At 41.5% G+C, this 25,324-nt stretch overlaps 4 protein-coding genes across 4 annotated transcripts in view; 3 read left to right on the forward strand and 1 right to left on the reverse strand.

The window, feature by feature from the left end:
* Window positions 1-2,418: 2,418 nt before the first annotated feature.
* On the forward strand, window positions 2,419-6,525 carry LOC118323120 (NADPH oxidase organizer 1-like). The gene is made up of 8 exons (XM_035655051.1): window positions 2,419-2,570; window positions 2,669-2,749; window positions 2,846-2,918; window positions 3,012-3,198; window positions 4,161-4,351; window positions 4,441-4,554; window positions 4,673-4,790; window positions 4,988-6,525. Exons 1-8 carry the CDS (start codon window positions 2,505-2,507, stop codon window positions 5,766-5,768), a joined length of 1,611 nt encoding a protein of 536 aa, XP_035510944.1. The 5' UTR covers window positions 2,419-2,504; the 3' UTR covers window positions 5,769-6,525.
* Window positions 6,526-7,495: 970 nt separating this feature from the next.
* Window positions 7,496-21,065, reverse strand: tbl3 (transducin beta like 3). The gene is made up of 23 exons (XM_035655039.1): window positions 20,908-21,065; window positions 20,740-20,791; window positions 20,051-20,146; window positions 19,409-19,456; window positions 19,150-19,291; window positions 18,956-19,040; window positions 18,636-18,806; window positions 18,456-18,531; window positions 18,228-18,324; window positions 17,931-18,142; window positions 17,381-17,522; window positions 16,548-16,606; window positions 16,294-16,400; window positions 16,067-16,202; window positions 14,980-15,219; window positions 14,740-14,810; window positions 14,123-14,279; window positions 13,226-13,284; window positions 12,217-12,320; window positions 11,193-11,264; window positions 10,820-10,978; window positions 9,374-9,467; window positions 7,496-8,382 (listed from the first exon to the last, which is right to left on the reverse strand). The coding sequence occupies exons 1-23, from the start codon at window positions 20,937-20,939 to the stop codon at window positions 7,998-8,000; spliced, it is 2,796 nt and encodes a 931-aa protein (XP_035510932.1). The 5' UTR covers window positions 20,940-21,065; the 3' UTR covers window positions 7,496-7,997.
* A 193-nt stretch (window positions 21,066-21,258) lies between these two features.
* rnf151 (ring finger protein 151) lies at window positions 21,259-23,882 on the forward strand. The gene is made up of 4 exons (XM_035655066.1): window positions 21,259-21,598; window positions 22,192-22,361; window positions 22,475-22,571; window positions 23,249-23,882. The coding sequence occupies exons 1-4, from the start codon at window positions 21,596-21,598 to the stop codon at window positions 23,717-23,719; spliced, it is 741 nt and encodes a 246-aa protein (XP_035510959.1). The 5' UTR covers window positions 21,259-21,595; the 3' UTR covers window positions 23,720-23,882.
* Window positions 23,883-24,345: 463 nt separating this feature from the next.
* Window positions 24,346-25,324, forward strand: part of rps2 (ribosomal protein S2) — a 2,287-nt gene continuing 1,308 nt past the window's right edge. Inside the window, exons 1-3 of the mRNA XM_035655062.1 lie at window positions 24,346-24,428; window positions 24,739-24,876; window positions 24,976-25,065. Of these exons, the coding sequence (XP_035510955.1) occupies window positions 24,742-24,876; window positions 24,976-25,065 (225 nt within the window). The 5' untranslated portion in view covers window positions 24,346-24,428; window positions 24,739-24,741. The remainder of the gene's footprint in view (window positions 24,429-24,738; window positions 24,877-24,975; window positions 25,066-25,324) is intronic.

The following is a 25,324-nucleotide window of genomic DNA, read 5'->3' on the forward strand; positions in this document are numbered from 1 at the left end:
CGTAGGTTTTTATTTGAACAAAAAGTCATTTCCTGCAGAGAAAATTTTGTGCCACAAAGATGACTGAACCTGTTGATCAATCACCTGAAGATCTTAAAGTTTCTCTGGAAAGGGTTGATATAAAAGTTCATGGTGCTGGAGAGTGCATGTACTCTGCACTGCCTCTTTTGTTGGCTTATAGACTTTCAGCTGGCCCAGCATGGGACAATGTGCGTGTTTGATGGGTTGTGGGAATACTGCTTCATAATGGTCAGCAAAATTTTCTTTTAACCCAAGTAAGTATTGAAGAGATCTCCAGGTCTGAAAACTTTCCAAAATAATTAGTTTTTTTTTTTTTTTTTTTTTAATCACGAACAAGGGGGAGAGAAAAAAACATGGTTGCAAGCAAGAATCAAAATATTTATGTTGGGGAGTGTGTCAATAAAAGTCTGGAAGTACACCTGCATTTAAAAAAGGGTCAGTTTAAAGGAAGATGATGCTATATAAATCTGCTATGAGTGCGATGTGTGAGGGATGAAATAAAGAGGTGGAACTATTTCATACGTCGTTGTTATATTCTTGTGTATTTTTAATAATCCCAGCATAGTTTAATTTGATTTTAACTTTAATTTCCGTGTGTGTGGGGGGGTATTTTTGCTTTTATTTAAAAGAGACAGGACACAGGATAGAGTGAGTACGACATGTAACAAAGGTCCCTGGCTGGAATTGAACTAGGAATGTTGCAGTTGTGTGTTACACATTAACCTTTAGTCGAACAACCTGTTTAGGCCACAGAGTTCACAGCAGCCAACACAAGATGTCAGTAGTGGACCACAAAATAGTTCAAGTCCTCTTTCAAATTTGTCAGAGAGTCCAAACCAGACTCAAAATTGTTCTAAAGGTCTCATAATAATAAATAGTGTTTTTTTTTTCTGATAAAATAGTTTTTGCTGATACAAATCAAGTCTACAGGCTAATACCCCTTCATATCTTTCTGGAGGAAGCAAATTCCCAAGAAATTATCCATTTCTTTTATTATCACACACACACACACAACAGCATCTTTATGTGGTTGTTAAAAAAAATTGTTGTTAAATGTTAAGAGGAGCCCTAAAACAGGGTTTTTCACTGGAGAACAAAGGTAGTCTACGTGAACAATGTGGCTTCTTCCAACTGAGAAAAGTGCAGAGTAACAACAAATATTTTGCTATGGCAGTTCCTTTGCAGCCAGCTAATGATTAACCTGTAAAAGTGGCTTTCCTGAGAACATTTTTAACAATAATATATCAGAATCAGAATCAGAAATACTTTAATAATCCCCGTGGGGAAACTATTTACTTATAAGTAAATAATTAGTAACTGTGGCTCATGTTTGGCTGCCTACGTGCTGCAGCAAAAATAGCCTGAGGAGGAAACATTTATTCCTGTGAACCAATGAAAGGAAAGAATGTGAAAATAAATGTCTTCCTGATATGGCTTTAACAATGCAGGCTGCTTTTTTATAAAGTGTTTTACTGTAATGAGTGAAACTGAGAAGCAAACGCAGCTCCAAAGAATGTAATTAGTGCTTAAGACATTAATGTTCTGACCTTTTTTAGTATATGATTGCAGCATCAATGGAAACCCATAGTGAATGAAGTACTTCCGTTGATGTAAATATGATATAAATCCCCAATGACATAACAACTTGTGTCAGATTAAAATATAAAGGAGACAGAGATAAGATTCAGCACAGAACAAACAAGGGACAAGAGGACATTCTAATAGAAAGTAGAATATTTATTCAATTTCATCTGCATGGTTTGGCATAAAAAAAAACAAATTCAAGCACTTAATTGATTGGTTGAGGGCATATGTTCCCCATTTATTCTTTTATCATTTAAAAGACATACTTTGTCTTTTTGTCTCCTTCATTTGATTCTACTCTTCTTTATTTCCCCCTTTTTATTGTCAAGTAAATATTCTTGTACATCTTATGTAAATCACTGTAAACCACCACGGTGGCAACAAAATGAACAAAAACGTGTATTTAAAGTGTAAATGTTTAAATGTTCAATTGTACACAGTGTCATCTCTCTCTAAAAACGGATTTAATAGGCCTGAATAAAAAATGGCCCCAGTAAACTGGACAAATCAGAGCACCTGTAACTCTGAATACACCTGTTCCACATTTATCTTATGTGAATATATAATATATTTACTTTGCCTGAGACCCATGCATTCTAAATTGCAAAAAAAGACTCAATCTATTTGTGACAGTAGAGTTACACGTGGGTGTTTCTTTGGTTTTTCGGAGCAACGCTGGACTTTCCTGCAAGTGACGGGAATTTTTTTTCCACCTCTCCGTGTCTCCGTGACTCACACACACACCCAGCCACTCCTGCCCATGGGAGTATAAAAGCGCCCGCAGAGCATCCCTGCTCCAGTCCCAAAGCAGGGCGAGCCAGGAAAGGCTTCTGTTGCAGCTCACAACTGGTCTTTTCAAAAGCCTAATCTTTTAAAAAGAAATCTTCCGTCCTTTCACCATGGAGGTCCAGCGGTATCCCCTCAGTGTGCGCGTAATTGGAGTGATGCACAAGGAGAAGAGCAAAGTAAGCGCACATCCTTTTTGTGATTTTTTAAAAAGAAAATTAATTAAAAATCTGTTTTTCTAGTGTGGTAAAATAAAATCTGTATGTTCCTCTCCTAGATGTATATGACCTCCGTGCTTTGGTCGGACCAGAACGATATTGTAGTTTATAGAACCTTTCGGGATTTTAAGAAAATGCATGTAAGTATAAAATAATGTGTTTCTTGCGCATGTGCAAGTGGTTGCTTTTATTTATTTATTAATAAGACGTCTGTTACTTTTTTAAATTTATTACAGAGACAGATGAAGAAAGCATTCCCATCCGCAAGTAAACTGAAAAAATCCGACAGAGTCATCCCCAGATTTCGAGGTACGTGTGCGTAATTTACAGCCGCGGTTTAAAGTGAATGACAGTGCGCATGTGCAGGCTGTTCTCACCTCGGGCGTCCTGTGTGCTTTTCAGACAAAAAGATGAAGAGCAGCGGGCGGAAGAAGAAGGGCCCCACCAAGTCACTGGTGCGCCTCAAGTTCTTGCAGAAATATTGTGATGAACTTCTGAGCTGCGACCCGCGGGTGTGTCAGTCTGCAGACCTCATCCAGTTCTTCCAACCCAAAGCTCAGGACCTGCAGCCGGAGTTCTCCAATAACAGGTAGGCCCAACATCTATAGCGATTAAAATACTATACGCCTACGTTTGTTTAGGGGGGCCATCAGCCTTTTGGGGCCCTTGAGGATATTTTGAGTGAAGCCTGAGTTTAAAAATGAGTATATTGCATAGCTCAAGAAAACTCCAGTAAAGTAGGCAGTTAGATTTAAAACTACACCAGGCCCAGGAAGAAAATACCTTGAATTATTATTTTAAAGCGATAAAGGCAGCATAAAATTAGGGAAATAATTAAGTAGAAAGAAGAAGATTTTTTGTCTTTAAAGTTGACTATACACTTTTTAAATTCCAGTATCTTGCTGCAGGTTTTTAACTTTCATGTAATAACCCTTTGAAAATATTGGCTTCAGGAAATAGTCCTCCGTGTTGACAAAAAGCTTTTTTAGTTATCTTTACAAGGCACAAGGTCTGGTTCCATGGTCATTGTAGTAAAATGTAGAAGAATGTAACAGATTTTAGTTTCTCAGCTAGCATGTGGACCTGGATAACAGGGGCTGATCTACTGCTGCCACCCCAGTTTGTTAAATTTAACACATTCATTTTAAAATTAATTTATAATTTAATGATCTGTTAAGACCACATTTTAGACTAAGTGGCATAATTTAAATGAAACATGCATTTAGAAAAGTCTCTGAAGATTTGGAAATAAAACTATTTATTGATTTTATATGCCATCTTATATTATAATGTCATCTTATATTATAATGTTTTACCAATGTGCCACAACAATGTCATGTTTTGTTAAGAGATCCTAATTTAGGGGCTTTTCCAAGCAAATATTGATATATGTGATTGTTTGCCATTAAATCAGCATATATCTCTGCCACCCTACTGCCTAAAGGTGCACCCTTGTGGCTGCTAAATTAGGCATAAGACTTGAGCATAAGCTACTATGTGTTTCCCTGGAGTGTATTTACCTCCAAATGAACCCACTGCTCTCCTCCTCAGCATCATGATCATGCCGTCAGACGATGAGCTCGGGGCCAACGCGGGACATGGCAACGGTGGCAATGTGACCCAGCCGTTTGTCACAGAGACGTACAGATGCGTGGCCCCGTACGAGACCAAAGACACCAAGAACAAACCTTTCAAAGTGGCGGTGGACGAAAATGTGGACGTACTCATCAAAGACAAAGCGGGTGAGCGAGTGCTTCAGTGTTCAGTGTCCTGTTAATGGTTGAAGTAGACCCCAAATACACTTGTTAAATGTGTGCTTGTGTTGGTTCAGGGTGGTGGCTTGTGGAGAAGGAGGACAAGCGGATGGCCTGGTTCCCAGCCCCCTACCTGGAGAAGGTAGATGATGACGACGATGAAGAGGACATAGATGGGACTCCTGAAAGAGGTAGAGGCTTTTGCCATTTGCATACAGTTTTTAATCAACACCTCATTACCTTAGAGGCAGTAACGTCAGTCAAGGCATTATGACACTATGTATTAAAGATATTTTCTTTCACTCGCAGGAATGATGTACACTGCGGTTAAGGGCTACAATGCCACCAATGATGATGAGATAACCGTAGGTATGGGTGCAGTGGTGACAGTCCTGCAGAAGTCTGAGAACGGCTGGTGGCTCATCAGGTATTTAACACATTTGACTTGTGGCTGAACTCTTTAGCAAGCTCAAAATAAGCATATATAAGCATATAGATATTTATAGACTGCAGTGCTTCCTGTAAATAGGAGCCTGTATCTTGATCTAAAACAAAAAACTGTAATCCTGGAATAGCCTGGAAGCCTGCATCTTAAAATATTCTTGTCTGCATATTTTTCAACAGATACAATGACAAAGCAGGTTACATCCCCGCCATGTACCTGCAGCCCTACAGATACCCTCATATCCGCTTAGGGGCTGATCATCAAGCTCGTCGCGCCTCCTCCCCGCTCCAAGTCCCTTTCCTGAGCCTGGAGCAGCAGTCTCACCAGTTCAGCCGCTCACAGGGAAACCTGCTTCAACTTCCACCTGTCAGGTCTTCCTCAGCCCGCCCGCTCCAAGCAGACAGCAGGCAGAGATCACACTCTCTCACCGTCCAGTCTGAACAACCACTCGCTCAGCCCGCTGCAAGCACCATGGCTGCCACGGCCTCTGCTGCCACGACCTCTGCCGCCACAGTTCCCAACACACCCACAACTGGAACGCTTTCTCCTCCACCCACAATCATGGTGGAGATGGACGGAGATGAGGAACGTGGCATGAGCCTGACAGCGGACAGCGAGGGAAGCCTTTCGAGCGAAAGCGACTTCAGCTTCAGCGATGACCTCAGCTCCTCCTCGGCAAGCTCGACCTTCAACCTCAGCCACAGCGCCAATGACGAGCAGCTGCGTCTCAGCCGTACGCCTCCCCCAATGGCGAGCAACCGCCTGAACCCGACAAGCGGCCAAGAGGGGAAAATGATGCCCAGCGTCTCTGATCCCAACCTCTACAAGGGCCCGACAACACCTAAGGTGCCACCCAGACCAAGGGCCCAGGAGATCCTCACCAGGTGTACCACCGTCACCCGCAAGAACGCAGCCAGGGGCACCCTGTCACCCACACAAACTGAGATACTGAGTCGATGAAGCTTCTGTTGATCCCAGTTATAGCTGTTTTTATTATAAGGGGACCTCATCTGTTCTGTGGCCCAAACATGGAGTTCTGCTAATTACAGCTGCTTGTGAACTTTCTTTAATGAGTGATTAGAAAATGTGAGAGAGGGTTTTCAGAAATGTGTGTAAAGAGTTGGAATTAGTTAAGAATTAAGAGGCATTGCACCAGATGCATTGAGATGAGAGGGAAAACTTCAGCGCTATGAAGTTGTGCCAACACTTTATTTCCCCCAGTGAAGTTGTATTGATAGAAATGTGACTTGTCACACAGTCTCATTAATGATGTTTGCATAACCTTTGAAGAGACCACCAACAGTCAACTTGTTTGCAAAGCCAGGCAAATCAGTTTATATATACATATGTACATGTGGATGATTAATCAGGATACAGAAAACATTAATATACACCGCTTCACTATCTGTTTTAAATGATCATTTATTTTCCATAATGGAAACCTTGTGTTGTGCCTTATATGCATTTTGACTGTGCTGCGTGCACAGACAGAGATTGATTTCTTCTTGCGACTGCAGCACAGGTAAACATTTGTCTGAAATACCAGTGTGTGCAGACGGGTCGATTTCCTGCTACAGCGTGTTTACAGCCAACTCAACTTGAAGAATGGGGTATGTGTGTACTGTAAATAAACACTGAATATACACTCCAGAAAATAACCATGTAAATTCTGAGTGTATTAACATGTTACTGAAGAGCTTGGAACAAATAAAAGCATTTTTTGGGCAACTTACACAGTAACTCAATTGTTTTTGTTTGCTTAACATAGCTTAAATCAAAAGAGTAATGCAGTTTGGTATCAGTTATCCTGACTTTCAATCCCTAGTATGGGTCAGGCTTCAAAAACATCAATCCTATATATATATATCCCATAATGCAGCCAATAGCATCTTTTAGACATTTCTGTGTGTGAAATCCATGCCCACAGTTTGTAATGCAGGCTTTGTTATAAGTTCAAGTCTCAAGCTGAGGTAACCTCAATGACATTATCAGGGTTATTTTCTCCAGTCCCTGAGAGCCAAAGGACGTCATACAACTGTTTTCATAGGCTGAGCATATATAACTAAGTAAGATTGTGTCACATACTCAATAGCTCAATAACTCATAGCTCAAATTCAATGAGATCCCATTATCTAAACCCCCTTACTGTAATACACCAGTTTATGGAGGTAACTAATTATTTACATTAGAAATTAATCTGCAGATTAAAGCCTCAGTTAATTGATTAAATGTCTTTTGTCCAACCAGAAAGTCCAAAACCCCAAAATAGTCAAATATTGTAGGACGAAGAACAGCAGAAAACAATTAATTCATTATCAAAACAGTTAAATTAAAACCATAATCCAAACTCCTGCCAGTACTATCTGTATCTCAGTATGAGTAAGATCATGTGCTATAAAGTCTGTAATCAAGTCTCATCATTTTATGCCAACCATTTATTCCAAAATGATAATGGAATTTGTTTGATTGACTGACTGAAAATGAAACAAGAGTACGTGATGTGCCCATACCCAACTGTGCTATGCTCCAAACCTCAACACACCCCACAGGGATTTTCACCATGTTTCCATTAAGCAATTAAGTCTTAAGGCACTCATGTTAGCATGTGAATGACTGATGTGATACATGTTAAAAACTCCAATTATATAAACAATTTTCTGTTTTTTGTTTTATTAAAATACAACTCATTTTAAATCACAAAGAACACATTTTTATTTTATAAACATTTGTAGTCATGACAAAAAAAATAAAAATAATAATCCATGGTTATATAAGGAACCTCTTGTGAAGTTGTGGTTGAGCCGGTAGATCAGGACTATGCAACATTGCAGAACTAGACGATGCAATCTGTGTGTGTGTGTGGGGGGGGGGGATTAAGACTGGTTCAATGCCTGAATGTTAATGCAGCTTTATCTTCCTTCAATCTTTTCTCCCCTGCATTATTTCCTCCCTGACTGGAGGTTGCTTACATCTCCTCAAATTCAGAGACAGAAACTCTTTACGCCTGAGCTGCAGAGACAGGGAATGCGCAGAGAGGCCTATTATCTGTATTATCATCATTCCACACCTGTCTCTCTCCGTCTCTTCCTGCACTGCCACACATTCAGTGTGTCACTCCAGCTAATGGTCCGTGATATTTTTTTTTTCTCTCCAGGAGTGAGTCATCCGTTACGAGCTTGGAGATCCCTGTCAGCTGGCGAATGTCTGGCATTGTGGAGCGGAAGAGACTGGGAGACGTTTCAAAACTTTTACTGTCGTCTGATCCTTCTCGTCTTCTTCCAGGTCTTCCTCCTCCGAGCTCTCCTCATTTTCAGAGTGGTGGTTGCCGTTTGTTTTGGTGCTCTCTCCATTTTCTACTCGCCCGTTGGTGGCAGACGCTTTCTTGGTGACGCTGACCTCATCGTCCTCTTCTTCTTCTTCTTCAACTGGGCAATTTGGATCTTCCTCTTGCCCGCTATCGCTGTCGTCTCCATCTCGTTTCTCCTCGTCGCCGCTTCCCATTCCTTTCTCCTTGTCGATCATAAAGAACGGCTGTGCGAGAGGAGTGGTATCCATTTCTTCGTCTTGGCCCATGCTAGACAGGACATACCAACAGGGGTTAGATAACAGCATATATTCAATAATTAGATACATATATCAACTTTAAAATCTAGAAATGTGAAATAAAACTAATTTATATGCTATATATCCACATTTTCCATGTTTTGTATATTACGATTTTCGATCCTAACATGTATCATCCTCTTACATTTGGCATTTACAGTATCATAGCTTAACAGTCAACCATTCACGTTTTGTAGAGTCTACAGTCAAAAGATTCTTTCAGTAAAAGGAAAAATGTGGCCGCACGTGTGGTTTACTGCCAGGAATGCTGCTCGGTAGCAAACAACAACAGCTTTTCCTCTCATGGATTCCTGTGACACCGAAAACACAACCACAGTCTTTGTGTTGTGCAGATAACCTCAACTCAATCAACTGCATACCTCTATGTCACGTTTAATCCACATAAAGACGAGCAGGCTGCGAGACTATATCTAGGTACTGAGCAGAAGAAACAGAGCGGCATTGAACACAACACATAATGCACTTTTTGCTGCGGTCAGTGTTTTGGACTTTGGTGTGAGTAAGAGGAGGAAGTAACTGAGCTCTAGTCTGTGACCCGAGAGGTTAAATAAAGTTTGTCTAAGTTGCATGCGTGTTTGAGTCTAAAAGGGCCTGTGTGACCTGCGTTAAACAATAAAGCTGTCAGTGCAGCACGGACGCCAATGCATGGGGATCTGACAACAAAAATTCAGAAGGTGAACCAGGCTCAACTTTTGAAGTCACGCACACGCACATTCCTTGTAGATCACTATGTGGACTCTTTATCTCACAATGAAAGAAAAAAATAGTTGCAGCTGTAATAAATTTACAGAGTTGTAGACTTTACAGCAAAGTATTTCAGCATCTGATAAGCCTTTAAATGTATTAATCTGTTGCTCCAACTCAATTTCCTGGAGTGTTTAATATCTTACCGCTACCTCAAACACACCCCCACTGTGCTGTTTTCAGTCTGATTCCCTCACCTGGATGGTGCTCCAGCCACTCTCATCTTTTGCCACATGTAGTTCAAGAACATGGACGCCTGCAGCAGACGGCCAATCCTTTGCATGTGTCTCTCTGTGGGAGGGAGATAGAAGAGTAAAGAGTTAATCAGTGATGAGATGGGCTACTGTTGACACTTAAATGTCGTGATTCTCCAGTTTACAACATGCTACAGTCAAAAACCTTATGAGTCCTGACAAAAAACTAGAAACTTTGACCCTGAGTCCTCTTAACATTATCTCAAAATTAATTTTAAACTCATGGGGCTAAAAAAAAAAAGCTTCAGATACCAGGGATCAGGGATTTTCTCATTGTATTTATGGAGTAGTCTCTACAGTGACTGCAAAGTGACGTTTGTGCGTTGCAGTCAGTCAACATATCAGCTTTAGAATTACTTTATACTGCTTCCTTAGGAATTGTTCAAGTTATTGCCTTTGACAACTGATCTGATGTTGATGATCTCAGTAAGATGTGGGGAGACGCCTTGTTTTCATATGAAGTTCCATAATTTGTGTATTTTACAATAATCCGAGCATATAACCTTATATAGAATCTATATCAGGGGTCATCAACTACATTTGTCCAAGGGCCAGAATTTTTCTCTGCAGACACTGTGAGGGCCAGATGCTCGTAAAATAAAATAAAATTATTATTGTATCCTAAGTAATATGTTATTATTTGATATACTAATTTTCATTCCAATTTTCCAAAACACTGGCATGAGAAAGGCCTTCTGAATATGTTTCAAGCATGAAAAATGGCACTCTCGAAGAGCCTTAAGCGGAAAGTTGATGCAGAGAGCGTTAATTAAGAATGGACTGATAAGTGTGTATTCATAGTGCCACATTTTAGAAATGCTGTACCGGTGTGCCTCGTTTGCAACGAAACTGTCGCTAAAGAATATAATCTGAGCAAGGACAATTTTGACATTTGTGAAAAACGACTATAGATAAAATGAGCATGTGAAACAATAAAAGATGTTTAATGAGAGCAATCGAGTTTATCGCTCAGTCTGTTGAAGGCAGGCTATGGCACAAGCTACTTTTCAGAGGGCGTTTCTTTCATTTGATTTAAAAATAAATAAATATAGAAACATACTTTTTCCTCTTCACTAGGCTATTCCTGAATTCAGTAATATTCTGGGGGCCGGATGGAAATCTCTGCCGGGCCGCCAGTTGATGTTGATATAAATACACCTCATTGTCTTCTCCTCTGCGTCATGTTTCTCTCGCTTAGACGGATCAGCCATAACATTATGACCAAAGAACATTAGGACAAAATGTTCACCTGCTGCCTAATATATCCCACCCCACGCACAGCACACCCACAGACCACCACACACCACACCAGCACCGCCGACGCACGGCACCACACCACACAACCCACCACACACCCATCACACACACACACACACACACACAACTGACCTGTGTATGGGATGAGTCCCTCCAGGTGGGCTCGGGCACCCTGGTACTGCAGCAGCTCCTCGGGCGGCAGGTGTGTGAGCAGCACCTGCAGGACAGCCTGAGCATCCTGACAGTTTCTGGCATTGGTGTTCCACGCGACACAGTAGCGCAGGAGCGACTCTGAGTGGGGTTAACAGAGTTGAACGGGGGGAGGCAGCAGCCAGTGGTGAAGGAGGAGAGGGAAGAAATATAAGAAAGGAGACTTCATTACTTCACTCAACTGCGTCAGTGATCTTGGAGGCTCTTTAAGTTTAAATCACTTGTAAAACATTTTCTTCTTGTTGTTTCAGTGCCGCATCATTAGAAAGGTTTACAGACATGATTGAGCTGCTACCTTTCTGATCCAGTCGAAGTTTCAGCACCGTCTTCTCCAACAGCTCGCGGCAATCCTCCACCTGACGGATCGCTACAAGCAACACGAGAGAGAGAAAAAAAAACATTGGTTTGGGGACATTTGTTCACATTAACTTTGTAATAGCTACTGAGTTTATTGTCCCCACATGTAGATTAGCTATTACCCAAATAACAGAATTCACAAAAGCAGAATTTCTGAACGAGACAGAAGTATGTTTTTGTGTTTTGGTTTGTGATGTTGGAATGTTATTTCACAACAAAGGAAACATCTATGCCTTTGGGGCAGCAATGGCCGTCTCACCTGGTGCTACTAAATCATCTCGTTTACTCTTGAACCCAGTAACATTATTGCACTACTGCAGTAGAGAGCATGTAAGCATGACTACGACCGATACCACTCTGAATTATCACTACAAAACTAAGATTGCATCTGCCTTTTGTTTGACACATGTACTGAATGACACGCGTGCCGATTCCTTACACCGTACACCAGACAGATCATTTCCATTGTTACAACAGATTAACAGAGATTCAACCAAGAGATTCAAAAGTAGAAATAAGGTAATTATGTTGCAACATTAGTGAGAATTACAGTAACACGTTCTAAACATTGTGTGTCCCAATAACCTCTTTGTCTTCTTCCACCTGCAATTGTGTTCCCAAAGTACCGAGGGACGTGATAGATCAGTTGTTTTGAATTTGTTTTGTTTCCTCCTCTGTGTCAGGACAAAAGAGCATGACACTGTGAAATCCAGGCTTTTCGTTCTTACATTCAGACCCATCTTTTGAGAGATTGGTGACAGAGTGGTGTGTTGTGTATGCATCAACGCTTGGGTGACTCAACTCTTCCACAATGAGAAGTGACTGACTGACAAGACGACAACTTGTCAAGGCAACCACAGGTGGAAGGATGAAGGATTTTGTAGTTGTCATTTCCCATGTCTAGTGTCTATTGATCAGTATGCCCCCCCCCCCCCACCCCAAAAAAATGTAGCACAAAGTACCTTTGATCACAGTGAGCACAGTGTGAGGTTGGTCCAACGAGATTGCAAGACCCAGGGCCTTGAGATACTTCTTCTCATGGAGCAGGTTGGACAACTCCTGCTGCCTTCACACACAAGAAACACACAGACATGTTTATACAGGCACACATATGTTTATACAGACAGGCACACATGCACCTGTATGCATTTAAAAATGTGTAAAAGATCGTCAGTTTATTGCAAATTAGGTTAATAGAATATCAAAAACAAAGGGTTTCTCAAGGTGAGTTCAGCCTTGGTATACTAAGAAATTAGCATAAAACTCACAAAAGTACACAAACTTTTGTTTTCACAATATTCATGGGTCTTTTTGTGGTTACACAAAATACTTTGAGAGTCTGTATGGAAATAGTTTCTGTTCAGAATTTCAGTATTTTTTGATGCGATTATAAAAGAGACAATAACGAGATGACATAACTGACAAAAGACACTGTCATTGTAGGCATACAACACAATTATGTTTAGTAATTGGAATTGAGATTACCATAGCAACAGTAAAAGCTTAACCTAATTTCTTTCACTACATATCTGTCATTAGTATTTTCTCCCTGTGGTGCTCCCTGATAATAACAGATTTGTTACCCAGGCTGGCGTCAAAATGAACGCATGTGTCTGAGAGGATGTATGCACACATTAGTGAGCAAACATACATACGTTAAAGGCATATAATCAATCGTGTAAGGGCTGGTATCCCCTCGTTCTTATCAGACACACATACGACCCTGACTCAATGAAGTCAACCTCAGCCTAACACAGTCTCAGTGTTTATTTATCGGGCGCCGGACAAACAGACAGGATGGCGCAACAAGGGTGGACCAAAGTTAGGCCTGTGGCTGATTCCTCCAGGATCTTTGACCTCCAACACTTTGTTTGTCCATCGGACGGAGGATGGAGGTTTGCGGAGCAGAATGACATCAGCCTCCTTCTGTGGTAAATTTTTCAAATCTAAAAGATAATGTGTGGAACCTACTTGAGTATTTGATCCTCCTGCTTGGCCTGCTCCTCTGCCAGCTCCACTTCAGTCACATCCTAGCAGTGGACAAAAGACAACATCTCTTTGTGATTATGTGTTGAAAAAGAATATAAAGGAATTCCTCCCTATTCCCTCCAGGAGAAGAGAGTGGTCAGTCATAGTGAAAGGTTAGCTATAAATAACCAGCTAGATGAGGATTGAATATTTTGCTAAAGGGCACTCAAGCAGGTTAGATACCGACTAAACAAGCACTGAGTGCACTGTCAAGTGATTGTTGAGCATTGTTTTTGAAATAGACTCTGAGCTAATAAATAACAAATATTACACGTTCTTGTGTACAAACGCCCAATCTAGTTCTTTTCAATAGACGCAAAAAAAAAGAAGAGCTGGTTGGACAGAAAAAGGTGCAAAGGTATAAGTCACTTTTTTTTTCTAACAGAAAAATAATAAATTCCACTCTCTTACTTACTTACTCCAGTGTCACCGCACACTGTTTTAAAAATTGTGTTTACATCTGATACTTCCTTGGGGAACGTGATAACTAAATAAAAGTTAAGTAACCACAGCTGCTGACAAACTGTGGATTGATCGGTGGATTAACCTTACATTTTGGGTCAGGAATGTGTAGGTTTAGCTGGAAATGATGGTGCCTTCCCAGACACATGCTAACGGCGACCAGTACCGCCTTTATGAGAAGAATTTGCTTGCATAAAGCATGTTTTATAAAGATAGCGTGTGTGTGTGTGTGTGTGTGTGTCCGTCCAACCTTTTTCTAAAACAACACTAATGGCAATCAATACTTTTAGCTATGTAGAAGTTTGATTGGTAATCGATGAAACTTAATCCTCTTTGCACGCCCCCCTGTGCGACAGGTGACCATCAAATCACACTTACCACCCACACGGTGATGTTGGAGTCTGCCGAGCCGGTCACCATCTTGTCATCTTTGCGGCTGCTGTGGAGACCCCACACTTTGTCCTGGTGGGCGTCCAGCGTCTTCACACATTCATTGGTCTTTATGGTCCACAGCTTTACTAAACCATCAGAGCCACTGAGGACAGAGCACGGTTTGGGAGAGAGGACTTACATCGGTTAGATCACACATGGCTGACAAACAGAGAGACCACATCCATACTGCATACTAAGCATTTTTTTTCCTCACATAAAACGTGAAGTATTTTAAAACTCTTGCTTAAGTTTCTTCTATTGGGCATGAATAGGCCAGCAGAGCCTGCAGCTTTGTTTTTTGTTTCACTTTTTTCAATCTTATTAGCAAGCAAGCATAACAAATGGTGGTTAGGAGTCTGGGAAATGAATTGTGACAATCAGACACCTGAGATAAGATGATAAGCATGCATGAGGGATTTTACGCTCAGATTTCCTCATGCACAGCACAATGCGAGGCTGTTCTTTTTTTCTTCGTGGCGTTATCAAAATGAAACTGTTTATGCAACTGTATAAGTGTACTTTAAGTTTCATGTAAGCTTTGCATGAGAGGTAGGTGGGGTTACCTGGTGAGCAGCTGAGTTCCTCGGCTCACAAAGACAACCTTCAAAACGGACGCATCGTGACCCTCGAATGTCTTTAAAGATAAAAAGTAAAAAAATAAAAAAAAAACACAATTATGTAATTTATACTTTACAGCCACAAAATATATGAATTACAGTCAGCTACATACTAATTTAAAGCTTTAACAAACAACTCTGTTAAATTGACTAAATAGAGAACTAAATAGTAATCTCGAGGCCCACCTTGAGGCAGCTGAAGTCTTGCAGGCTCCACAGTTTTGTGGTGCCGTCTGCAGAGGTTGTGGCCAGCACCTGGTCCACGGGAGAGAAGCAGACGGCCCAGATGCCGCGACGGTGGCCCCGAAACACCCCCAGAAGGCTCACGTTCCCTTCCCCCGCCAGCGACCACAGCTTGGCCGTACGGTCCTGGGAGCCTGAAGCCAGCAGCTTGTCATTGGGCGACACCGCCACGCTGTTTACATCCTGGGGGGATGGCAAGGGAGGGATATAAGAAAATAAGCAATAGCTTTTAACACTGTTGACATTTTAGTACATGCAATTTGAAGGAGGAAATTGATTCAAAAAGAGGAGACGGTGCTGAGAAATGAGATGGAAAAAAAAGCCGGTTGGACAGAAAAAGGTGCCAAGGTATATGTTACTTTTTTCCAACAAATTATCTAAATTCCACTCTCTACACTTACTCCAGTGTCACTGCACACTGTTTTGAAGATTTCACATCGTGTTTACATCTGATACTTCCTTGGAAACATGATAACTAAAGAAAAGTTAAGTAACCAGGCGCTGCTGACAAACTGCTGATTGATCGGTGGATAACCCTTACATTTTGGGTCGGGAATGTGTAGGAGTAGCCGGAAATTATGGTGCCTTCCCAGCCACATTGCTGGGAAGGCCAATGGCGACCAGCACTGTTAGTGAGCAAATGGCTGGCAGGTTTTCTGCACTTCCTTCCTAAGAATTTGCCTGCATAAAGCCTGTTTTATAAAAATAGCCAAACACTCATCAATCACCTGTGTGTGTGTGTGTGTTGTCCGTCGTGTGTGTGGTGTGTGTGTGTGTGCGAGGGTGAGAGTCTCCTTATTAAAAATATATCTTTCTGGACAATGACTAATTGATTTGATCGTATCAAAACTATACTGCTTTTTTTTTTTTATTAATACATGTATGTAATCTCGGCGTTGTTTGATGATATAATATTATAATGTACTCTTTCATGCAACATTTCCCCTTAAACTCCTTCCAAGAAAGACTGCGTTTACATGCATTTAAGTTAAGTTTTAATTTATATGTGCGTAGAGATTTGTGCTTGTACCTTATCATGTGCCTTCTCTGTGGCGCGGGGGGTCAGCTGATGTATGTCCGCCCCTGTCATAGACAAGTCTGGTGGCAGATCCCACACCTTCACGGTGCAGTCCTGACTGCCAGACACTATGAACGATGCTTTCAACCTAGACACAAACACACAGCGTTATTTGTGTTGTCTGTGTTGGTGTACATGATAAGAAACACGTGTGTGACTGCAGGAATGTCAAGCGTTACCTGGAGCAGGTGATGGAGCCCACAGCATTAGTGTGGCTGGAGCCCTGTGCCACACAGTGCACCTGACCACTGTCACTGTCCATCTGCCACACACGCACTGACCTGTCCTAAAGACACAACATACAAATGTTATTGTTGGCCACAATGTGGTTAAGTAGTGGCTTTATTTATAAAATAGCATGCATGTGCCAAATGCCTAAACAAAGATCATCATTGTCTGCTCAGTTTCTACTCTATGTCTGCAGCGTCCACACCTTCGCACAGCTTGCAAAGAGAAATCCCTTCTTGAACACGTCCAATGAGAGGACAGTATCTGTGGAGGATAAAATGGTAAAAAATAGGAGTGAGTGTCAGAGTAGATAAACATCTGTCCAACCTGCTCGGCAGGTCGCTTTCAATGACACAAAGCCAAGATTAAATCCTGATTGTGTAACTCTAGTGACAGGTTTTAATTTCACCAATCCTGCCATTGTTTATAGAACCTGTCTTTTTCCGTATGACATATGTAATTGGAATCATGTAATCATTTCTATTTTTACATTATTCTTTTTTTTAAATGTTCATTTTGTTTAATTCATTATTTAAAATAATAATAATAATAATAAATTATATATTATAAATAATAATGGTATTCTTATATATATTTGATAATTTAAAAAACTAATTTAAAAGACTGAGTGACAGCATATCCTTCGTTCATTATTATTAATGTGGTAATATATCCATAACTGTAGTAAGATTTTAATTTACAGTCTCCAAGGATTCTACATCATGGAAAACCATCTGTAGCATCTAGAAACAGTAAATGTTACAAAAACAGACTGGAAATGCCTCTTTATCCCACATTATTACAGTATCTGACAGATAAAAAGTGTAATGCTTAGCTGATATATAATTGAATCAAATTAGACTTTACATTTACACTTTTCTTTACCGTGTTTTGCTGTTTACCTCTGTAGGGCAACACACACTCACTGTAGTACTGTGGAAACTTTCTGCCCTCTGGTGAACGAATACAAATACTGCGATGCATTGCACATGTTCGTATAAACACACAGGCACACGCTGCCCTCTGCTGGTGACTGACCTGTGTGTCCGGAGAGGATCTGGCAGCTGTTGGTGAGGAGCTCAAACACCTTCAGCTGGCAGCTGTTGGTGGCCACCACGATGTGGCTGTCATCTTTGCCCAGAAACTTCACGTCCAGCACCTCGTCATTATAACCCACAAACTGTGAGAGGGTGGACAGAGAGAGTGCTCATTAATGAAAACAGACCTGGACGTATGAGGTCTCTAGTTTGATGTGACACAATTTGCTGTTATAATATCACTCAATTTAGCTGAGCCTGTAAGTCAGTAGTAAACATGCAAAAAATAATTTTACCTTTCTCTTCACTTGAGCCATAAAAAAACAGACTAAAGTTCATCCTACATTTCTAGGCAGCTAATTAACCCATACCAGTTAAGACAAAGATAGATCTATTTTGTTAGTAAAAAAAAATGTATTAAACAAAGATATGTAAAGCCAATCATTTATTTTGACTTAAAATGTAATCTAGCATCAATATACATATACATATACATATTCAGAAATGATACTAGCAGATGTTTGAGTCAGTACTGTATCCTCAGTACACACCTGCTGCTGCGTGGTGAGACCCGGCAGCTGGTACAGCAGTATGTTGTGTTCTGCTGTGACTGCAGCCAGTCTGGAGGAGGAGGGCAGGTGAAGAAGGTACGTTAGACTGCGGGGGTCGTCGTCCTTCTCTTCCTCCTCCTCCTCCTCTTCAGACACAGCGGTCTGGGTGTAGACACAACGCCCCGTGCTGGCCTCCCACACTCTCAATATGCCTACAAGCGAGGAAGGGAGGAGGAGGTGAGTTACAGAAAACACAGAAATACAGATTACTTGTTCACGACAATTCAACAGTCAAACCTTTGCTGCCAGCTGTGATGAAATGCACGTCCTTGCTCTTGACTCCGATCTGAGAGAGGTCCTCGTTCTCTGGCAGAAGCACAACACCCTCCACAGCCTGGAGACAAAGACCACACACAGAAATCAAGCTGCAGTATTTTTCCCATGGTATTCAAATAAGGCATTTGCATCTATTTGCAAATCAATAAATATCCACCAGTTTACAGATCACAGTTCTCACAGTCTTACCTCATAGACCGCTACAGTTCTCTTGGCTTTCCGACTCTTCAGGTCCCACACTGTGCAGATCTTATCTCTGCCAGAGCTACAAATAAAAATCAGCACAAAATCACACACAGCTTTAGAAACATTAGAAACCCCACAAAATGATGAAAGATAACTGGCTTCAAGTGGCTGAGTGTACAGTACCTAACCATGGTGTCACCATCAGGGCTGAAGCTGAGGGAGGTGACAGCGCTGTAATGGCTCTGCAGCACACACACGCACTGACTGGAGCTCAGGTCCCACAGCCGAATTCCACAGTCCAGAGAGGAGGAGAAGAGCTGCAGTCTGCTGATGTCTGGGTGGAACTGGACCAGGCTGCAAAGATACACAAAGGACATTTAGACCTAAAAGTGAGATACTGGACACACTAATCTTGTCTTTTTGGCGCAGTTTATGAACGCAGAAAAAACTTCGGTCTATGAAAATTATTCATACATCTCTAGTTCATAGATATCTGAACTTACTGTACAACTCCAGATGACCCTTTCAGGTTGTGGGTGCAGTACTGCTTGACCACATCCCAAAGCTTTATAGTGCCATCACAGCCACCTGCAGGACAACAAGAAGACAAACTCTGTAAACTCTACGATGTCTATGAAGCAAAGATCAGGCAGAAACATGGGACACAAAAGACACAATTACAGCTGTAATTACTGACCTGTGGCCAGGAGGGTAGAGGTGGAGTCAAAGGTCATACTGGCTACGGGAACAGTGTGAATGGCCCTCCAGGAGCGAGTACACTGAGCTTGCCTCCAGTCCCATTGCTTCAGCAGCAGAGCTCTACTAGCTGTTACCAACAACTGTGGTGGGACACAAAGCAGACACACACACACACACTAAATACTCGTCTACAGACCGATATAATGAAATCACACAAGTTAGACTGAATTAATGAGTAATTGAGGTGTTTGCTTTACCTCATCATCGCAGCTGAGAGCAAAAGATGTGATGTCCTCTTGATCATCCTGAAATAATGGACAGACAAGACAGAAAGAATCTCATGATAATGAAAAGGACAAAATGCCCCCTGAAGGCACTTAGTTTAGTTTGGATTACTTGAAGCCTTTTTTCATTGTGGTGCTTGATGAAAAATGCAGGAGTGACAAGGCAACTTCATATGTAGGGCTGCAAATAATCATTTCATTATCTTTATATGATTTAGTTTTTACTTACTGGTCAATTGTTCAGCCTATAAAATGTCACAAATGGAAAACGCCCAACACAAGAAGCCTGGGTGGGAATCTTTAATTAGCTTTTTTTTGTCTAATTAACAATCCAAAATATCAAGATATTCTATTTAAAGTGATGAAAAGCAGGAAAACCGTACATTTGAGGAGCTGGTACCAGAAAATGTTAGACATGTTTGGTTCATAAAATCACTTAAATGATTTATCCAAAGTGTTGGATCAAATCTTGCTGGGTATACTTTTTCTTTTGGCAACACAGAAAATAAAGGAACAAGAACTCATAGGCATCAGTTTCCCCCGACCCAACGATAGTGGTCTTTGAGATTAGGGGCTCTGTTGTTGAAAACATGATAGTTGTTAATCTGGACTCACATGCTCGACACTGTGGATGATCTTCCCCGTGCTGATCTCCAAAACATTGACACGAGATCCACAGGTGCAAAAGATGTACTTTTCATCCTTGCTGATCTGAATAAAACAAAGAGAGAGATGTTAAAGGGGCAGTCATATGATTTTACATGTCACAATCAGCTTTCTGGTCTCGGTTGGTGCTGCTGAGCCTTCTCAGAAGGTCTGTAAAGGGTCCCACACTAACGTCTAAAGTTTAAGGACATTTTGATCACTCTGCATTGCTTTTAACCATTCTTGTTTTAATCTGTCACTTGACAACCCTCCACCTTTATGGCAGCGCAACATTAAATCACCACCTTACGACTGTGTCAGCCTGGTAACACAGGTAATGTACACTGACTTCACCAACACACACACACACAACACAACACACACACACACACACACTTCTGAGACACAACACACACACACACACACTTCTGAGACACACACACACACACAGCACAAAACAGCTTCTGACACCTGAGACAGACACAGCACACACACACTTCTGACACTGAGACAGACAGCACACACACACACACTTCTGACACTGAGACAGACAGACACACACACACACTTCTGACACTGAGACAGACAGACACGACAGCCCAGCACACCACACACAGCACAGGCACAGCACACACACACACACAGAGAAGGAAACTCACCTGCACTTTTCCTCCTTTGTAAAACGGTTCGATCTTGCTGGAAACAACATAACTGTAAAGGCAGAAACAGAAACACGACTGTGAGTTGAAGTGACACTTTAGCCTAGCTTGTGTTAGCCAGCTAGCAATGTTTGCAGTCTGCACGTGCCCAGCGCCAAAAACACTTACTTTGTTTTGAACTGGAGATTTGTATTTGCCATTTTGCTCACGAGAAATGCAAAAAAAACCTAAATATTCCGACAGCTATGACGGTGTAAAGGACTTATTACTCAGTTCCCACGTTGGCTACAGTCAACACATCCATCCCGCATGTTGCTAACCGAGTCGCACGAATTGTACGTCATCTGAGCGCACTGAGCTGTGATTGGCCGGACGGTCACAGTGAAATCCCCTCTTGTCAACACATGGACAGCCTTCATTAAACAATAGCATTTAAAAAAGCATGTAAAGTGGCAGGTTTTTAGGGAAATGTAGGTTTATAGGTGAAATGTGTGAATGCCATGTGATCTCAAAAGTCTCACAATGAACTTTGACCTTTACATTTCCCACAACAATAGCCTCAGCTGGAGCTATTCATGTTTAAAAGTTCCTGTTTTGACGCGTGGAGGCTGAGCCTTGGTGCTAGAACAGCAGGGAAGGGACGCCATTCTCTCCTTTCGTTTTTAAAATGTACCGTGTTCATTGACAGCACAAGCACACACTCGGTCCCTCCTTCGTGCTTTGTCAGGAATGTTCATGTGTGTGTTTGTATTGATAACGCGGGTGTGTGTTCCGTGTGTGACATGTGAGAGGACCGATATGGAGTAAACCAGCGCCGGACCGGGAATGGAAACACGGTGAGGAACAGGAGATTATCATGGTGAGTAGACAAACAGCTTCTGTTTGTTTGTTTGTTTATTTGTTTGTTTATTTATTTTTATCTATTGTTTTTCTCAGGTTTATTAACAGATACACGCGGTTAATTTTGACACTATCCTTAATGTGTGAACAGCTGCTTTCCAGTTATATCTGGTGACATTTGCTTTCACTTGGAAGTATATAGTCTTGTATGAGTATTATGACATTAATGCTTAATTTAATTGGCTATTTGAATGAACTAAAATTCTGGAATTACGGAAATATCGCCATGTGTTTATAAACATTTTGTAATTATCTAATGTTTTGTGTTGAAAAAAGAAGAATACCTGCTTTCTGCTATCATGTAATCAGTCATATGACTTTCCAGAACAATTCTGTTTTGTCATCTCTTGCCTTTATGTTGAAAACACTGTGGGTGGGTTGTAGGCAGCTGTAGAGCCATGTTTTACAGCTGTATAGGTATAATACTCACCTGTTGGTACATTTGAGGTCACAGTTTGTACATTTCCTCAGCTGACACAACTTTCCCTGAAATAATAGTGATAATAGACAGTGATAACCCATAATAATGTATATTACATTGGGCACATCCAGGCAGACCCAGAGGTGTCAACACAAAGTGGGGGCTATGATGTGGAGCTGTTTGTGGACACCCCAGACTACGATCTGATCTGCACCATATGCCAGGGGGTCCTCAGGTGTCCAGTCAGGGCAGCATGTCACCACATCTTCTGCAAGAAATGCATCTTACAGTGGCTGAAGAGGTACTGAACGTAATCAACACCACTGAACAAGGACATTATAAAACTGTATTGGATTGTTATTCATGTCTGGTATATAAAAATAAACAGGACTAAATGTTATTTATTCTCCACAGGCAGGAGACCTGCCCCTGCTGCAGGAAGCCTGTTAACCCGAGCTTGATTTTTGTCATGTTTAAGCTGAGCAAATCTATTGGACGCATGAAGATCAAGGTAGGAAATTGAAAAAGAGGAGTTACACATTTGCACATTGGTAATAGTTCAGGGATGAAAGTTATGTAATGTGATTATGACAACTCTTATTTATTAGTATTTAGGGAGAAAAGGGGGGACGAAACAAAGTAATAACATGGCCAAAAGTGGCTCTGCACTATTTAGTCTTGAGGCTCTGGGGAGGGGGCTGGTAAAGGGGGCCACTGTAGATTTTTGCCCCGGGTGTTTATCTGGCCTTGTGAGTTGGTTCATGGGGCACATTCACGTGGTCATGTCACTATGGTCATTATAATTTAATAAATCCATTATTTTTCAATTAAATGATTAATCAATTGTCTGTAAAATGTCAGAACATAGTGAAAAAATGCCACAGAGCCCAAAGTGACATGTAAAATAGTCTTATTTTGTCCCAATAATTGACCAAAACTCAAAGATTTCTCAATTTACAGCTTAAGAAATATGATGCACAATTTTATTTTGCTTCTTATTTAGTACTTTTTACTTGCAATTGAGTATTTTTATGCTGCAGTGTTGCTACTTTTACCTCTACTTGAAAAATAAAAAGTCACCTCTAGTTAAGAAGGATTTCCCCTCCATGCTGCAGTCACACAGTATGTGATCCATGTCTTTTATAGCTATTGATTTCTTTATATTTCTCTATATCTGGCCTCCTACAGTGTAAAAATGAGATCCGTGGTTGTGCAGAGACCTTCCCCCTCTCGGAGCAGTTCTGCCACAGCATGAGCTGTCTATACGAGCTCATCCCATGCCCGTACCAGGGTTGCCGGGCGCAGCTCCTCCGCAGGGACCTGGACACCCACGCACGCCACTGTGAACACTGGCGCCAGCCCTGCCACATGGGCTGTGGGACGATACTCTCCCACCGTACACAGGCTCAACACAACTGCTACAAGCAGCTGAGGCAGGAGTATGAAGCCAGACAGAGGAACCACAGGGCCATCGCCACGGCCCTGCAGAGGAAGATGAGGAGGATGCAGAGCACCATGGCCCACATGAAGAGGCAGATAGGGCTGATCTGCGAGAGCCTGGAGGTGATGGATGACCTGCACGAGGTAGAAGAGGAGGACCTGGGAGAGAGCAGCGCCAGCTCCAGTGGGACACCGAGTAGCAACAACAGCAACTGCTGAGAGACGAGGCAGTTACTGCTCCTGCTGTGTATAATTTCTGCATGTGTTAATTTCTTTGAAGGTGTGTGTTTTTGAATATGTAGGCAGTGATTAAAATGGGTGCATTTGTAACAGTTTTGTGCTGTAGTTTCACCACTTTTGTAAATAAAAGTATTTAACATTACACTGGCATCCTCATGTTGATTCACAAGAAGAGTGGAAAGCTGAATATTTTCTATTATTGATTGATTGTATTAACTGATGAATGAGGATGAACACATTGATGCAAAAAAAAAGAAAAGAAATGATGAGGTTATAGGTCAGGTTTTATTTTTCAGAACCTTTACTGAAAAATGCATTCATGGCATTATCAGTGAGCATAATGTAGAACATACAGAACAAATACACAAAAGCAATACAATTCTAAAATGTATAGTGACAAAGTAAAATCAGAATGGCTGTTTTCCTGTTTCAGTGTGTTTTACTGTAAGAAAGCTTCTATTATAATCACTTTTGTTTTTTTAAATACTAAAATATAACCATGTTCATCAAGAATATGTAAAATAAAATCAATAACATCTTACTGCAGTCATTCAAAAACATGGTGAGGTCCCTAAAAGCTGCCGGTAGGGGCAGCAGTCACCTTCACTCGGAGGAAATATCGCGATAACGCCTCTAAATAAAACCCGGCGAGACTTCTCCCCGGTCTTCTTCCTGTTATACAGATCACGTAAGTGGAATGGCACCAAGCTCATCTCGATCAAAATCCTTCTTTATCTCACACATCTGTCCACCAAACGCATTGATTATAGCTACAGAAGTATATCTGAATATGTTTATTAGATACTCTACTCGTATTGACGAGCTTACTGAGTCAGAGTTGGAGATATTTGTAAATATTGACGGATAGCTTCGTTAAACATGGCGGCAGGTGCTCGTTTGCTGTGAGATAAATGGATAGACTCGTTCTGGATGTGAGAGCTCTCTTGCTGTAGAGGTTAAAGTTGAATACTAATTATGAGTTTTGTTTTGTCCTTCAGCAAATGGCGGACGACGCCGGTGGTAGAGGAGGTTTCCGTGGAGGTTTTGGCGATCGTGGCCGTGGACGCGGCAGGGGCCGTGGTCGAGGCCGCGGTCGGGGCCGTGGAGCCCGGGGCGGCAAGTCCGAGGACAAGGAGGTAAGTTTAAGACTCTAGAGCGCTTCAAGGATTATTTGGTTCAATGTAATATTTCTTAAACCCAAAAGGAGTTTCTTACGATGCTCTGTCTTCTTTTAGTGGGTTCCTGTCACCAAGCTGGGCCGCCTGGTTAAAGACATGAAGATCAAGTCCCTGGAGGAGATCTACCTGTACTCTCTGCCCATCAAAGTAAGCACGATGTGAGGAAGATCATAGCGGGAGACTGCCAGCTGTTACAGAGGATCTCTAGGAGGTCTATTGCATGTGAAGGAGTGCATGCTGTCTCTCCAGAAGCTCAATACAAGTCTGTGTGTGTGTGTTTATATTGTTAGTTTGTTGCTTTGATATCATCACGTTCAAGTCTGAGAGCTCAGCATCACTTTCTCTTGAATATTCATCTGGACCGTTTTTTAAAAACCAGGTCCTTTTCACACCTAAAAACAACAAC

The sequence above is a fragment of the Morone saxatilis genome, unplaced genomic scaffold (genome assembly GCF_004916995.1).
Source record: "Morone saxatilis isolate NCDOM2014 unplaced genomic scaffold, NCSU_SB_2.0 Contig14, whole genome shotgun sequence".
Taxonomy (NCBI): domain Eukaryota; kingdom Metazoa; phylum Chordata; class Actinopteri; family Moronidae; genus Morone; species Morone saxatilis.